Source organism: Ostrea edulis, chromosome 5, assembly GCF_947568905.1.
Source record: "Ostrea edulis chromosome 5, xbOstEdul1.1, whole genome shotgun sequence".
Classification (NCBI taxonomy): domain Eukaryota; kingdom Metazoa; phylum Mollusca; class Bivalvia; order Ostreida; family Ostreidae; genus Ostrea; species Ostrea edulis.
The window spans coordinates 87,653,195-87,671,359 of NC_079168.1; the positions used below are offsets into that span (position 1 = coordinate 87,653,195).

An 18,165-nucleotide genomic window follows, 5' to 3' on the forward strand; every position below is an offset into this window, starting at 1 on the left:
TGGATGAGCATAAAACACATCTCAATGTAGTGGTTATTCATATAATGTTTAATTTGAAATCTATATACAAATTTGTGTAGATTTATTAATTTAAATCAATTAATAAACACTATTACATGTTTTCAAAATTTACAGCTTATTATACCCCCCTCCCATTCCTTCCTGTGTACTGGAAATAGATTGTCTGTAGACAAATTGGTGTTAAGGTAATTCCACCTCTCTAGAATTAAAGGTTTAAGCTTGTATTTGATTCTTGATTCTTCAAATGATATATCTTAGTAACCAATAAAAATGATAAAATAAGTATGTTGCAGTATTAATAATTTTTTTTATCTATTAGCACACATTTACCTGTTATCAATGTCAGAAAATTGCAATTTTCCTTAAACAGCATTATCAAACTTTCTCAAAAACTGGTTAAAACAATATAATAGTATTCATAACAATTTCATTATTATTATTATTATTTACAGTATTTATATAGTGCATTATATAATAAAAAAAAAATTACTCTAAGTGCTTTACATTAAAACAACAATAAACTACAATTAAAAATTGAACATATCTAAAACAGTGTAAAAAAAAAAAAAATATTTGTTTCATTAAAAGAATATGAATTCTAGCACTGGCTTACACAAAATCGTGATTAAACTACAGAAAATACATACAAAAAGGTTTCATAAAAAAGACTATTAATACTGTCACTGGAAATAGCTTACATATTTACATACAATATAAATCCATATGGCTTCATGAAACTTTCTTTAAGAAATATACAAAATGTTTGTGAAAAATAAAGGAAATCTATTGCATAATGGACTTGAAAAATAATTTAATTTAAACAGAGTTATTGCCCTTGTATTCAATATTTTGAAACATATAATTGATTATTCATATATAACTTAGACTTTTGAAATATTTTACGGTTAACAAGATTTTTTACAATAACTATTGAAAAAGACTCCAACAAAACTTATGTTCCTGTCATTCATACATCTGATTAAATCATTGGCTCTGCAAAATCTGATGACGTCACAGGAGGGGGGGGGCTATGTTAATATTACTCCTACAAGTTACAGTCTCAGGGTTAGATTGTAGACAGATTGGTGTTAACATTACTCCTACAAGTTACAATCTCAGTTAGGGTTAGATTCTAGACACATTGGTGTTAACATTACTCCTACAAGTTACAGCCTCAGTTAGGGTTAGATTGTCTGTAGACAGATTGGTGTTAACATTACTCCTACAAGTTACTGTCTCAGTTAGGGTTAGATTGTCTGTAGACAGATTGGTGTTAACATTACTCCTACAAGTTACAGTCTCAGTTAGATTGTCTGTAGACAGATTGATGTTAACATTACTCCTACAAATTACAGTCTCAGTGTTAGATTGTCTGTAGACAGATTGGTGTTGACATTACTCCTACAAGTTACAGTCTCAGTTAGGGTTAGATTGTAGACAGATTGGTGTTGATATTACTCCTACAAGTTACAATCTCAGATAGTCTGTAGACAGATTGATGTTAACATTACTCCTACAAGTCACAGTCTCAGATAGAGTTAGATTGTCTGTAGACAGATTGATGTTAACATTACTCCTACAAGTTACAGCCTCAGTTAGGGTTAGATTGTCTGTAGACAGATTGATGTTAACATTACTCCTACAAATTACAGTCTCAGTTAGGGTTAGATTGTAGATAGATTGGTGTTAACATTACTCCAACAAATTACAGTCTCAGTTAGAGTTAGATTGTCTGTAGACAGATTGATGTTAACATTACTCCTACAAGTTACAGCCTCAGTTAGGGTTAGATTGTCTGTAGACAGATTGATGTTAACATTACTCCTACAAATTACAGTCTCAGTTAGGGTTAGATTGTAGATAGATTGGTGTTAACATTACTCCTACAAGTTACAGTCTCAGTGTTAGATTGTCTGTAGACAGATTGATGTTAACATTACTCCTACAAATTACAGTCTCAGTTAGGGTTAGATTGTAGATAGATTGGTGTTAACATTACTCCTACAAGTTACAGTCTCAGTGTTAGATTGTCTGTAGACAGATTGGTGTTAACATTACTCCAACAAGTGACAGCCTCAGTTAGATTGTCTGTAGACAGATTGGTGTTAACATTACTCCTACAAGTTACAATCTCAGTTAGGGTTAGATTCTAGACACATTGGTGTTAACATTACTCCTACAAGTTACAGCCTCAGTTAGGGTTAGATTGTAGATAGATTGGTGTTAACATTACTCCTACAAGTTACAGCCTCAGTTAGGGTTAGATTGTAGATAGATTGGTGTTAACATTACTCCTACAAGTTACAATCTCAGTTAGGGTTAGATTCTAGACACATTGGTGTTAACATTACTCCTACAAATTACAGTCTCAGTTAGGGTTAGATTGTAGATAGATTGGTGTTAACATTACTCCTACAAGTTACAGTCTCAGTGTTAGATTGTCTGTAGACAGATTGATGTTAACATTACTCCTACAAGTTACAGTCTCAGTTAGATTGTCTGTAGACAGATTGGTGTTAACATTACTCCTACAAGTTACAATCTCAGTTAGGGTTAGATTCTAGACACATTGGTGTTAACATTACTCCTACAAGTTACAGCCTCAGTTAGGGTTAGATTGTCTGTAGACAGATTGGTGTTAACATTACTCCTACAAGTTACTGTCTCAGTTAGGGTTAGATTGTCTGTAGACAGATTGGTGTTAACATTACTCCTACAAGTTACAGTCTCAGTTAGATTGTCTGTAGACAGATTGATGTTAACATTACTCCTACAAATTACAGTCTCAGTGTTAGATTGTCTGTAGACAGATTGGTGTTGACATTACTCCTACAAGTTACAGTCTCAGTTAGGGTTAGATTGTAGACAGATTGGTGTTAATATTACTCCTACAAGTTACAATCTCAGATAGAGTTAGATTGTCTGTAGACAGATTGGTGTTAACATTACTCCTACAAGTCACAGTCTCAGATAGAGTTAGATTGTCTGTAGACAGATTGATGTTAACATTACTCCTACAAGTTACAGCCTCAGTTAGGGTTAGATTGTCTGTAGACAGATTGATGTTAACATTACTCCTACAAATTACAGTCTCAGTTAGGGTTAGATTGTAGATAGATTGGTGTTAACATTACTCCTACAAATTACAGTCTCAGTTAGAGTTAGATTGTCTGTAGACAGATTGATGTTAACATTACTCCTACAAGTTACAGCCTCAGTTAGGGTTAGATTGTCTGTAGACAGATTGATGTTAACATTACTCCTACAAATTACAGTCTCAGTTAGGGTTAGATTGTAGATAGATTGGTGTTAACATTACTCCTACAAATTACAGTCTCAGTTAGAGTTAGATTGTCTGTAGACAGATTGATGTTAACATTACTCCTACAAGTTACAGCCTCAGTTAGGGTTAGATTGTCTGTAGACAGATTGATGTTAACATTACTCCTACAAATTACAGTCTCAGTTAGGGTTAGATTGTAGACAGATTGGTGTTAACATTACTCCTACAAATTACAGTCTCAGTGTTAGATTGTCTGTAGACAGATTGGTGTTAACATTACTCCAACAAGTGACAGCCTCAGTTAGATTGTCTGTAGACAGATTGATGTTAACATTACTCCTACAAGTTACAGTCTCAGTTAGATTGTCTGTAGACAGATTGGTGTTAACATTACTCCTACAAGTTACAGTCTCAGTTAGGGTTAGATTGTCTGTAGACAGATTGGTGTTAACATTACTCCTACAAGTTACAGCCTCAGTTAGGGTTAGATTGTCTGTAGACAGATTGATGTTAACATTACTCCAACAAGTTACAGTCTCAGTTAGGGTTAGATTGTCTGTAGACAGATTGGTATTAATATTACTCCTACAAATTAGTCTCAGTTAGGTTGTCTGTAGACAGATTGATGTTAACATTATTCCTACAAGTCACAGTCTCAGTTAGGGTTAGATTGTCTGTAGACAGATTGATGTTAACATTACTCCCTACAAGTTACAGCCTCAATTAGGGTTAGATTGTCTGTAGACAGATTGGTGTTAACATTACTCCTACAAGTTACAGTCTCAGTTAGGTTGTCTGTAGACAGATTGATGTTAACATCACTCCAACAAGTTAGTCTCAGTTAGGGTTAGATTGGTATTAACATTACTCCTACAAGTTACAGCCTTAGTTAGATTGTCTGTAGACAGATTGGTATTAACATTACTCCTACAAGTTACAGTCTCAGGTAGGGTTAGATTGCAGACAGGTTGGTGTTAACATTACTCCTACAAGTTACAGTCTCAATTAGATTGTCTGTAGACAGATTGGTGTTAACATTACTCCTACAAGTTACAGTCTCAATTAGATTGTCTGTAGACAGATTGGTGTTAACATTACTCCTACAAGTTACAGTCTCAGTTAGATTGTCTGTAGACAGATTGATGTTAACATTACTCCAACAAGTTAGTCTCAGTTAGGGTTAGATTGGTATTAACATTACTCCAACAAGTTACAGCCTTAGTTAGATTGTCTGTAGACAGATTGGTGTTAATATTACTCCTACAAGTTACAGTTAGGGTTAGATTGTCTGTAGACAGATTGGTGTTAACATTACTCCTACAAATTACAGCCTCAGTTAGATTGTCTGTAGACAGATTGGTGTTAACATTACTCCTACAAGTTACAGTCTCAGTTAGGGTTAGATTGTCTGTAGACAGATTGGTGTTAACATTACTCCTACAAATTACAGCCTCAGTTAGATTGTCTGTAGACAGATTGGTGTTAATATTACTCCTACAACTTACAGTCTCAGTTAGAGTTAGATTGTCTGTAGACAGATTGGTGTTAACATTACTCCTACAAATTACAGCCTCAGTTAGGGTTAGATTGTAGACAGATTGGTGTTAATATTACTCCTACAAGTTACAATCTCAGATAGTCTGTAGACAGATTGGTGTTAACATTACTCCTACAAGTTACAGTCTCATTTAGGGTTAGATTGTAGACAGATTGGTGTTAACATTACTCCTACAAGTTACAGCCTCAGTTAGGGTTATACTGTCTGTAGACAGATTGGTGTTAACATTACTCCTACAAGTTACAGCCTCAATTAGACTGTCTGTAGACAGATTGGTGTTAACATTACTCCTACAAGTTACAGCCTCAGTTAGGGTTAGACTGTCTGTAGACAGATTGATGTTAACATTACTCCTACAAGTTACAGCCTCAGTTAGGGTTAGACTGTCTGTAGACAGATTGATGTTAACATTACTCCTACAAGTTACAGCCTCAGGGTTAGACTGTCTGTAGACATATTGGTGTTAACATTACTCCTACAAGTTACAGCCTCAGTTAGGGTTAGACTGTCTGTAGACAGATTGGTGTTAACATTACTCCTACAAGTTACAGCCTCAGTTAGATTGTAGACAGATTGGTGTTAACATTACTCCTACAAGTTACAGTCTCAGTTAGGGTTAGGTTGTCTGTTGACAGATTGGTGTTAACATTACTCCTACAAGTTACAGCCTCAGTTAGGGTTAGATTGTCTGTAGACAGATTGGTGTTAACATCACTCCAACAAGTTAGTCTCAGTTAGGGTTAGATTGTAGACAGATTGATGTTAACATTACTCCTACAAGTTACAGTCTCAGTGTTAGATTGTCTGTAGACAGATTGGTGTTAACATTACTCCTACAAGTTACAATCTCAGTTAGGATTAGATTCTAGACAGATTGGTGTTAACATTACTCCTACAAGTTACAATCTCAGTTAGGGTTAGATTGTCTGTAGACAGATTGGTGTTAACATTACTCCTACAAGTTACAGTATCAGTTAGGGTTAGGTTGTAGACAGATTGGTGTTAACATTACTCCTACAAGAGTCTCTGTTAAAGTCTCTACATCCTTGTATACCTTGATAATGAAATAAAAACAACAAGGTATAACGAATAAGAAGTGAAATGAAAACAAAAGTATACATGTAAATGATAGCACTGCTGAACCTCTAGCTGACTGGACTGAGTCAACACGCTCTTCACACACTGACTGAAGGATGACCCCTATTGTTTCACAATGAAAAATGGACTTTGAGAACACTCATTATTCTGCCATTACTTTTGCAGATAGTATAACCAAAGACACAATAGGACGGTGCGTAGTCTTTATTATGTACTTCATGTGTGGTAAAAGACTGAAACAAGCAAAAGGAGTAATAAATATACTGTTAAATTACAAATGAATAAATAAATAATCAAAAATAAACTTAAGAAATGTTACAAAAAGAAAATAGTCAAAATTTGGATTTAATTTTATCACAAACTTGTTTCCGTAGAAAAATTTGTTAAGCGCGTACATTTATGTGAGAGATACATAAGACACTAACGGCGTTCCATAGAAAATATTCAGATGTATCCACTTCTAAATATAATATACAAGAATAGCTAACAAACCAAATAAAGTAAATATGTATTCAAAGGCTAAGAGAATCATGATAATGAACTGCAAAAGACTACTTACAGTGTGTGCTATCTCTAAGTAGAAAATGAATGATTGGAACAATCGACCGATGCGTGAAACACACTCACAGGTTGGAGGAATAGCTCATCTGAAACACATCGCAGAAGCTGGAAGTACGTGCTCGAATTAAGAATGGTAACTCTAAACGGGTTTGAAGTCTAAGTCGTAAAGAAAGATAATTCAATATAAAAAAAAAAGGAAATATTTTAACAAATAACGATAACTCTTCACACTCCCCGTCTGATATCGGGAGATATCACTATATGTCTCTTGTAAAGAATTTCAATAATTCAAAGGAAATACATATGCAAATCAAAATGTCATGATGTTCACACGGGTAACAAAAGAACCAGTTCTGTAACAGGACGAGTATAATACACAACTTGTCCATCTCGAATCACACGTAACTCCACGGTACGTACTTTCTTGTCTGAATGGCTAGGAAATGTACGTTCAACTACAGCCATTTTCCAGTCGCAACGATGAGCACCGTCATCTTTCAGAAGAACAACATCACCAACAGTTATGTTTCTCTGGTTTGTTGGCCATCGTTTCCGATTTTGTAGGGTTGCGAGATATTCTTTTCTTCAACGTTGCCAAAATATATCAGCTAAATGTTGAGCTCTTTTCCACTGGGCCGCGTATGCATCTTTTTCACTGAAAGGTCCAAGAGGTTCTCCTCCCTTGTCTGTTTTCAGGGTAAGAAGTGTATAGGGTGTAAGGATCAGAGGGTATTCAGGATCTGATGTGGTAGGTACCAGTGGTCGCGAGTTGATGATTGCGCTAGCCTCTGCAAGAAAGGTGGTGAGTATTTCATGGGTTAATGCCTTGACTGCTTTGTCCATCAACATGGTATCCAGAATGCGTCGTGTCAGGCCTATCATGCGTTCCCATGCTCCGCCCATGTGCGAAGCATGTGGTGGATTGAAGATCCATACTGATCTTTGATCGAGGAAAAATCTCTTGATAGGTCCATCTTCAATGTTGATGACATCTACCCCTAGGTGTTCTGTTGATCCGATAAAATTTGTCCCTCGATCGGATCGAAATTCCTTTACATGTCCTCTGATGGCAATGAACCTCCTTAAAGCGTTGATGAATGATGATGAGGTCATATCTTCGATCACTTTCATGTGTACAGCACGAGACGTAAGGCATGAAAACATAATTGCCCAACGTTTTCCATGGGCTTGACCTCCTCTGGTGCGACGGGTGACTATTTGCCATGGTCCAAATGTGTCAACACCAACGCTTGAAAATGGAGGACCTGGTGTTAAACAGTCCTTTGGCAAATCTGCCATTATCTGATGCTCTACACACCGTCTCAGCTTTCTACAGGTCACACAGTGAAAAATGATGGATGACACTTGGCGCTTTCCACCAATTATCCAAAAACCTGCAGCTCGTACCGCCCCCTCTGTGTAATGACGTCCTTGATGTTTCATGAGGTCATGGTAGTGTCGTATAATCAATTTTGCAATGTGATGTTTACCCGATATGATGATTGGATTCTTTGCTGTAACATCAAGGGAAGCCTTGTTGAGCCTGCCTCCAACACGCAAGATACCATCCGAATTGATGAAAGGATTGAGTTTCAATATGGTACTCCCTTTTTTGATTGGTTGTCCTGTTTGCAATTGTTCAATTTCTTCAGCAAAACTTTCCTTCTGGGCTTCCCTGGTGATCACTTTTTCAGCTTCCTGTAGAAGATGTATATCTTTAGCTTTAGAACAAGCATGCCAGCCTTTACATGGCAGTTGCCCACTCCAGCTTCTGGCGATGTGTTTCAGATGAGCTATTCCTCCAACCAAGCCTTTCCAAGTTGAGTAATTTTTGATTATTTATTTATTCATTTGTAATTTAACAGTATATTTATTACTCCTTTTGCTTGTTTCAGTCTTTTACCACACATGAAGTACATAATAAAGACTACGCACCGTCCTATTGTGTCTTTGGTTATACTATCTGCAAAAGTAATGGCAGAATAGTAAAAGAAGTGTTCCTATCAAGATGTCTGACGCAGAAGACCGGCTAAGTAGAATAAGAACTCTAACAAAGAAAGGACGAGACTTTTTCTACTGTAAACTAGAGTCTTACGTTTGGGAAGTCGATAAGTCCTGGAAGGAGTTTGAAGACATTTTAGTGAATTTCGATGAATCTTCCACAGACATTAAATACCTCCGAGAAATTGAGACAGATCTAGAGAAGGCAAAAAAGCATTATGTCATGGATACAGATGTACTGTTTTCCTTTTTTAATCGTTCTCACACGGAAGAGAGTGAAATGGAAATGGAGAAACATTTAGTGAAAAATGAAAGATGTCATACAGTGATGGATAATTTCAGGGAAAAGATTAAAAATCTACTTCTTGATGCGGCTGAAATACTTTCCGAAAGATATGAAACTAGATCCGAAGCTACCATTTCTAGCCGACACAGCAGTATAAAATCAGAATTGAGGAAAAAACGCATGCAAGCCAAAGCTCAACAGACACGACTCGCCTTTGCCGAAAAACAAACAGAACTACAAAAGGAAAAGAATTTACTTGAAGCAAAATTAGATCTTCTTGAACAACAAAAGGAAGTAACTACCTTGGAGGCGGAAATCCGGGTGCTAGAAGATAATGATTCGTCGCGTGGGCTAGAATACTTTCCATCGAGATATACAGAACTAATGGTGTCTTCAAAAGAGAAATTTACAGCTGACTTTGTGAATGGACAAACACGTTTCAGTGATATTGAAAGTAAAGAAGAAAATAAAATTGACATTCATGATAACATCCTATCACCACCTAGACGTGAACCGTTGAATCCGTATGCATCAGAATTCAGACCATGTTCATACTCTGGAGTCGCCACAGACTTAACGCAATTTCTTCTGAAGAAAGATCTTCTTCTTTCCCGTTGTAGTTCCTTCAACGATCGACCAGAAACATACGAAACCTGGAAAGCTACCTTTAAAAACATCACTAAAGAGCTGAATGTGACGCCATTTGAGGAAATGGATTTATTGGTGAAATGGTTGGGACCCGAATCACGAAAGTTTGCCAGCAGTATGAGAGCTTCAAATATCAACAACCCATTCACAGGATTACGTCGCATATGGGATCGCCTTGAAGAGAGATATGGCAGACCCGAAATGATAGAAACTGCCTTGAAGCAAAAACTGGATAGTTTCCCCAAAATTTCATCCAAAGAGCCAAAGAAACTGTACGATCTCTTAGACATTCTTACAGAAATTGAGTCTGTTAAAGAAAATCCGACATATGCGATTCTTCTCTCGTATTTCGACTCATCGTCTGGAGTTATTCCCATCATCAATAAGCTCCCTCATGGACTGCAAGAGAAGTGGGTTTCCCAAGCTGCCAGATACAAGAAACAGTTTAATGTTCCTTTTCCACCTTTTGGATTCTTAGTCAACTTCATCCGAGAGCTCAGCACGATTAAAAATGATCCAGCTCTTCAATATGAATGTTCAGAATCATCTTCTACATCGAAAAAACGACAACAAGAAAGTAAAGGAACTACAGGATCTCTTTCTGTTCATAGCCGTAAAACGGAGTTAGCAGGGGAAGACGAAGAAAACAAAACTAACACTAATTCAAGATGTCCAATACACAAAGCGGATCATACATTGCATGCATGCAGAGCTTTCCGTGCGAAACCGCTCCAAGAACGAAAGGATATTCTTCGTGAGCATGGATTTTGTTACAAGTGCTGTATGTCCAAGCACCTTTCTAGAAATTGTAAGGCGACCATAAAATGTGATATATGTGGAAATAAATATATAAGCGTCATGCGACAGCGATGCACCCCGATCAAGGGCCCAGCAATGTGACAGCCAGCGTCAGCACAGTTGCAGATGGCGGGGAGAGGAAATTACCAACAAAATCAACAGTGGATAGTAAATGTACCGAACTCTGTGAACAAACGCTCAGTGGACGCTCTTGTGCAAAAGTTGTTCCCGTACGAGTGTATCCTTTAGGAAATAAAGATAGCGCTGTCCGTATGTACGCCATTATAGACGAGCAGAGCAATAGAACACTAGCCAGATCAGAATTCTTCAATCTTTTCGACACACACAATGTAACTCAAACGTACACTTTGTTCTCATGCAGCGGACGTTCTATCTGTAGTGGAAGAGCATATGGTTTTGTTATCGAATCTATTGATGGCATCTATCAGCTAAACCTTCCAACTGTCATAGAATGCGATGATATACCGAACAACAGACAGGAAATTCCAACACCAGAAGTGGCAAATGCATATCCTCATTTGTCAGAAGTTGCTAGTGAACAACACCCTCTTGAGATCGATATGGAAATTCTTCTCTTAATTGGACGTGATCTTGAGGATTTTTAGCGCCTGTTCTTATCAAAGGCAAGTTGCTTTTGAGAAAACTGAATGCTGAAACAACAGATTGGGACCAGGTTTTACCCAAAGAATATGAAAAACAATGGACTGATTGGAAAGAACAGATGCAAAGCCTTGAGACTTTGTATATTCCTCGACAGTATACTACCTTGCCGTTAACCTGTTCCATCAGACGAGAAGTGCATCTTTTTACTGATGCTTCTGAGGAAGCAATTGCTGCAGTTGCCTATATCAAATTAACGGACGCCGATGGCAACCAACAACAAGGTTTCTTACTTGGAAAGGCTAAAGTTGCTCCTAAGAGTGCTGTGACAATACCACGCTTAGAATTATGTGCAACAGTTCTTGGCATTGAAATCACCAATATCATAAAGAAACAAATGAGTATCCCAACAGAAGAATTTCACTTCCATACAGATAGCAAAGTGGCACTCGGCTACATCTGTAACAACACTAGACGGTTTTACACTTACGTAAGCAACAGAGTGGAAAAAATTCGTAAAGCTTCTGTCCCAGAACAATGGAATTATGTTCCATCTGAATATAACCCAGCTGATGAAGCAACCAGGTCATCATCAAACAGAATTCTGACAGACACCACATGGCTCAAAGGACCAACCCGCTGGTTTACCAAACGTTTAGATCCAGATGATACGGAATATTCTGAACCAGAGAACCTTGGTCCAAATTATAAACTTGTGAATTCAGAGTTGGATAAAGAAATTAGACCAGTGATATCAGTCATCAAATCATGCGTAGATCTGACAACTTTTGTATCTGGATTCAAAAATTACTCAACTTGGAAAGGCTTGGTTGGAGGAATAGCTCATCTGAAACACATCGCCAGAAGCTGGAAGTACGTGCTCGAATTAAGAATGGTAACTCTAAACGGGTTTGAAGTCTAAGTCGTAAAGAAAGATCATTCAATATAAAAAAAAAAGGAAATATTTTAACAAATAACGATAACTCTTCACACTCATCATGGGATCAGAATAATCCGTATCAGATTTGGTGTACAAAGTTCAAGCCAAATGAACTTGGCAAGTTTCTGAGCTATAATTGATTTCCCTTTTTATCTTGAATCATCATTCTTCACACAGACTTGCCATTGGATGAGGACGACTCTGATTGATTTTACAATATTTCAAATATACACCATTTTGGTTGTGCAGAGGGATAGGAGATATTAGCATAGTTTCTGAAATCTGCTGGTCCAAAGTTTTTGACACCAATAATTCCTTCAGACCAAGCAAAGGTGATGGTACAATCAGGGTTCACACTGGTAAAATTATTAATATGACTGATTTCAAAAACTTCGTAGTTCTGTTGGTTTGAAAACCTTAAACTATGAATCTCGTACAACCATAGGCGACTGTGCCAAGTTCAATGCATCTGGTGGACTATTTTCTTGGCCATAATAATGCACTTCTTATGAAGCGTTCCAAGAAATACATGTATTGCAAGTGAGGAAGGACCAACACAACAGACTATAAACCTGGATCTTGAATCTCCAGTCAAGTGGTTGATTATGCAAGCTATCTGGAAACCAGCTATCAAATCGCGAGTCTCTTAGCAACATAACAGAATTTTGTCTCAACCCAGATAGAAAGACATACTGGACAAGTCAATTCCCAGACGTGTCTGTCTACACAAGAACGATGTCGATGGAACTGACCAAAGAAGAGAAATAACTTCAGTAAGACAATACAATCTTTATTAAATTTGGCATCATAAACAATAATCACATGGTTGGAGGGCAACCAAACGAAACGGACAATAGCAAGACAAATTTAACAATTATTTCTAGCAGCCATTTTGTCTCTTCGTACATTCCTGTTTCAATAGACTATAAATTGTAACACTCATTTTCTTGGATTGGGAAGGCATATTGGTCTCACAGAAAAAGAGACCCATGGGTCACAATGCTCACCTGAATGACCCTGCACATGCACAATTTTAAGACTTATCACTTTGGAACAAATATACTGATAATTCATGTACTTATCTACTGATTCTGCTAAATAGTATAGCCTTGTTAACAAAACAATCAATACAGAATTTCTATAAAACCTTTATTTCCACCTACTGACCCCCTTCGGGTCATGGTTTGAAGAAACTTGAATCTTCACCTGTGCTAGCTAATTCATCTGCATTATCAATTTGCAAATATTGTACCCTTGTGGTGCTTGTTGAGGAAATTTTCAAAGAATTTACATTCGTATGTAAATCTTTAAAGCTTTTCCTCTGAAAGTTGTGGTTTTCAGCAAACTCTAAAAATCAATTTTACAAATTATAGCCTTGTGGCTCTTACAACTTTTCCTACATGTATGAATATTCCGACGGAACCTGAAACTTTTATTGTATATCCTGCTAGACCTGTAGATGGTCAACATTTGAACAATGCTCTATTTACCCCATATGAGGGTGCTTGCATATTAATTTGACAAATTATGGCTCTCCGAAGTATAATATTACCAAGAACCATATAGTTCATAGGTATAATGCAGTAAAACTTCAAACCCAAATGTGGCCCACCTTATCCACTGGGGGCCTGATTTGAATAAACATTAAAGTCCTGATTATATATAAGGAACCTACCCTACAAGTTTCGACTTTTTTGATCCAATCACTGTTAAAAAGATTTCTGTTCTTATCACATCTTCAATCTTGAAAGAAAACCATGCAGTCCCCTTTACTCGGAGAAGCTTTGCAGTATTTGACTACATGGCTCTTGAGAAGATAAACATCTTAAAGTTGACGACGCTGATGACATGACACAAAGCTTGATTAGAAAAGCTCACCTGAGCCTTGGGCTGAAGATCCTAAACTTTCTCTTTAACCAGACAGTCTTGTATGACAACTCTTGACATACACGCACATCTTGAATTTTGAGGGATTTGCTTTCAAAGCTAGCTGAATATGTACAATTGACATTTTAAGGTGTGTAAATTATCACAAAGTGAATTAAATATAGCTTGTAAATATTCAGGTACACTTAAAACATACAAATATATTACATGTATATGAAAATTTTTCAGAAATTAATGATATAGCATATCATGCAGTACTAAATGTATTTCAATCAATATCATCAAATACAGAAATTCCTGAAAATTAACGTAAATTTGAAAAAAATCAAATTACAACATCTATCAAAAATTTGAAATATATCACGGACACAAAACAGTTTTGAAATAACATTTCTGACAATTCTAACCCCCTCCCCCTCCCCCTCCCATAAATATCTTTCTATTTATTAATCAATATCTCATCCTAAATTATCAGTTAAGGTATATACTGTTTAAAAATGAATCTGGTTCATTTTCAATTTTTAGTCATCTTTCTGACAGTAGTTATACATTAAATAGCAGATCTTGCAATTTCTATAGATCTATCATAATACAAAAACAAGTTAAAATCCTGAAATTACATCACAAACATGTAGATTTCCCATACTTTTCTGTTGACAGGCCAAAATCTGCTATTTTCTTTCAAAGAGTTTGGCACCATACTTGAACCACAGTCAGATTTAGTTATGTTAATTACACGTATCTTCACGTTACAAATATTTGACATTTTGGTACACACATAAAACCCATTCATTCCAAGTTAAAACTTTTTCAATTCATAAGTAAAAAAATTCTCAATAACATCATGATCAAAAATAGAAGTAATTTAGGGAAGGACAAATTTTGTTTTTGACTAATCCTCTCTAAACAGAGAAATTACTGAATTTTGCAGCGGGGTCCCAATATGGATAACACCATCATAGAATTTTTTTTTAAATTATTGTTAATGCATGAAATTTTAAATCTGCAAAACATGTGCAACTATTTCTAAATCTTTTATGCACAGGAAACAAAATTGATGTCCTTTGAAAGATTAAATGACTCCGACTGAAGTCTTGCATGCTAGTTAGTAATGAACTTGTTAATAGTCTTTTTGCTTGTGTACTTGCACAAACAATAAATGTAGGAAAAGACAGTAAGATGTGAGCATGGAAACAATGAGACACAAGGATAGAAGAAATCTCACCATTCCTAGATTGGCATATTAAACCATCTAGGTTATCTTACAAAACTTGAGCAATAACCAACCAGAAGTAATTATCTAGTAAGGAATAACTCATTAAATTGCCTTAAAACCAGTTCATTGACTAACAGTGTTTGTTTTGGGGGGACTTTAGTTTTCACCAGGGAGTGCATTTTAGAGACACTATATAAATATATTCTAAACAAAATCTTTTACATTTCAATTTTCAATTTCCAGACTGCTTGCTATCCATCTTGTTCTCGTATTTAGTTTTTTGTCAAATAATTTTTGAAACCTTAATCTAGATGTTAATACCCATTTTCAATGAACAAAAATTTCCCTGGCAGTAGTTTGTGATTACAAGTTGGACATGAAGAGTTTTGAACCAAAATTCAACTCTAAAAATTCTGACAGATGTACAATAACATACTCTAGCCCTCTTCACAATCCCTCATCTTGGGTGTGCTAAAATTCACTAATGTGCATTAATAAATTGAGTGAAAATTTGATGAGAGCATTCAAGTTTTAAGGTACATTATTTATAAACTGACCCCTGTGAAATGTTTTATTCATTCTGCGCCACAGGAATGTTCAAAGGGTACACGTACATGGTTACTATTATATGGAATGAAATATGATGGACAGTTCTATATACATCAATGTCGTCAGGACTCCTTTTCATTTGTATTCAGATCCATTCAGCACAAACACGAACCTCTACATTACTGGGAGGTGGTACTGAACCAGTATCTTTTTCAATTCACTTCTCAAAATTTATTATTCAAATTTGGAACAAAAAATCGAAAGTAGGAAGTTTATTTGAAGCATTAAATCAACTCTTGGATGTTTTTAAAAAAAAATACATTATTTACCCCTGATTTTAAATCATAGAACATGAGAAAATTTTATACATGTACTCGAATTAATATAAATGTGAAATTATATACAACCCAGAAAAAACAAGGAACTAGCAAAGTGAGGTTTCCAAGGCAAACTCACACCAGTTCACCTACAATGTTCATATACTGTGTACACATACACAACATTAACATAATGTGTTCACATATGATGTTCACATACAATATTCACACACTATGTTCACATACAATATTCACACACTATGTTTACATACAATATTCACACACTATGTTCACATACAATATTCACACACTATGTTCACATACAATATTCACACACTATGTTCACATACAATATTCACACACTATGTTCACATACAATATTCACACACTATGTTCTCACACAATGTTCACATACAACAATTATGCATCAACTGTCACAACTTCTCACAAAAATACAAACCCTGCAGAATATATATTCACATAAGTATTTCACAAGTATAACACGGTTTACACAGACTCGTCAACTCAAAATATAATGACATTCAAAGACCTTTTAACTGGCTTTACAAACCCAATTCCAAATTTAATTAATGAATTCCTTGGGCTCAGTGACATATACAGAATGAATGACTAATAAACAAATATGTAAAATCTATTTCATTTCAAGAAAGATTGGTCGGAAAATACTGATGCATGAATGTACTTTTCAACAACAAAGTCCAACATTCCAAGACTATATAAAACACCCCATCTTATTTTCCAACTTTCCTAAACAAAATGTAAATTCAGAAAGTTTGCATGACCTGTAAGAACCATGTTAAAAGTACTCATCAAATGAAGAAAAAAAGTCTGCTAAATTCTTTGCAAAAACTTTGAATTTAAAATGCTTTAATTAAATATATTGGTTGGGCACTTCATAATCAACAGTAAATATTTCCACTTGTCTCTTAGTTTGGACAATTTCACAATATAATTTTAACTCCTTCAGTTTCAGCCAAAACATGCACTATAGTAAGTTTAGATTTCACTAAATTTAACCAGAATTGTCTCCAGTACACATAAACAGTTTGAACATGTTCACATAAATAACACGGCCTTAACAATATAACACCACACATCTTTTCAATAAATTTTTTTGTAAGCTTCATTGTTTTTCTTTTGAATACTTGGATCAGATGTGACTCCCTGCAAGTGAGACATCTGTCCACCATGTTGGAACACTTGCTTGGCCTTGACACAGAAATCGAAACAATACTGACAGGTCAGTTGAGTACAGAAGAAATCTGGGCCCTCCAGTTTCTCAAATCACTCTAGTCATGCTAACTGTGCACATAATATATAATGTTTGTGTTGGCACATTTTATCCAAAACTTTAGCAGACCATAAACAACAGAGACCGTGCCCGAAGTAAATGAATGTCGCAGTAAATGAATGTCGCTCAGTGTTCAGTAATTACATGACATCACTACACTGTAAATATATATAACACAACTTTCTTGGCTAACAGCTGCTAAGATGAAAATGTCATTGAAACAGGTGCCCTCAACACTCATGCAATATATTGTTAGGTCTGAAGATGTGAATTGACACTCTCATATGTTCACTTACACCACAAATTCACAGCCTCACTGGAATATTTAGTACTTCTAGGCATAGCACATGGACATTCAATCAAAAACATTTATATGTCATCGTTATAAGAACTCAGTTTTCAAGCCTCATAAACACACAAGCCAATACACAACATAAAATTAGCATCTGACATGTTGCGTGGCACTGGAAATTTCTACTGAGATCCTCTACACCAAGTTACTTTGATTTGGCATGCTTCTGACCCTCTGGAATAATAAAACAATAAACAATCATTAAAATTTTAACTTGAAACAAAAACCGACATTGTAAATTCTTAATGAGAATTTGTTGACAGAATATAAAAACAAAACAAATAAATAATCAGATTTTAATATGAACAATGGTCTAACAATGACTTCTCTTCCGACTGAGATTCAACATACATTATGTTCACCTGCACGTGCATTTGAGGTGAATATAAAATTTGATTTCTCAAACATCTGCCCCCACCCCCCAAAAGAAGAATGATTAACAGTTTTTAGCCTTTCAAAGAAAACCTGCATCTCTATTCACTTTTGACTAGGTCTTGGACTATAATTGTAAAGAAAGGGTGGCTTCTATCATGAACTGGAGCAACATTTGTTGAGTCTTGGTATCAATGAACCCAATCTAAAGATGACTGATCATGTATCTTTAAGTAAGTTCTACATGTTCTAGCAGCCAGTTTAAATGTTTTAGATTATTTTAACAATAATGAAACAATTGTTGACATTTTCTTGGTCACACAATGTTTTAGCAACCTGTGATTA

At 35.7% G+C, this 18,165-nt stretch overlaps 1 protein-coding gene and 1 long non-coding RNA gene across 4 annotated transcripts in view; both read right to left on the minus strand.

The window, feature by feature from the left end:
- Positions 1 to 5,947: 5,947 nt before the first annotated feature.
- On the minus strand, positions 5,948 to 7,603 carry LOC125649422 (uncharacterized). The gene is made up of 2 exons (XR_008795663.1): positions 6,520 to 7,603; positions 5,948 to 6,193 (listed from the first exon to the last, which is right to left on the minus strand). It is a non-coding gene; the product is annotated as an uncharacterized LOC125649422 (long non-coding RNA).
- A 4,989-nt stretch (positions 7,604 to 12,592) lies between these two features.
- Positions 12,593 to 18,165, minus strand: part of LOC125649604 (egl nine homolog 1-like) — a 33,111-nt gene continuing 27,538 nt past the window's right edge. For 2 of the 3 annotated variants that reach the window (XM_048877247.2, XM_048877248.2), the window contains exon 6: positions 17,488 to 17,622. Coding sequence is in view for 1 of the 3 variants with exons in the window: in XM_048877249.2 (XP_048733206.2) it covers positions 17,594 to 17,622 (29 nt within the window). In the remaining 2 variants the exon portion in view is untranslated. Of the gene's footprint in view, positions 17,623 to 18,165 lie in introns of all 3 variants that reach the window. The other variant, XM_048877249.2, reaches the window with a different exon arrangement.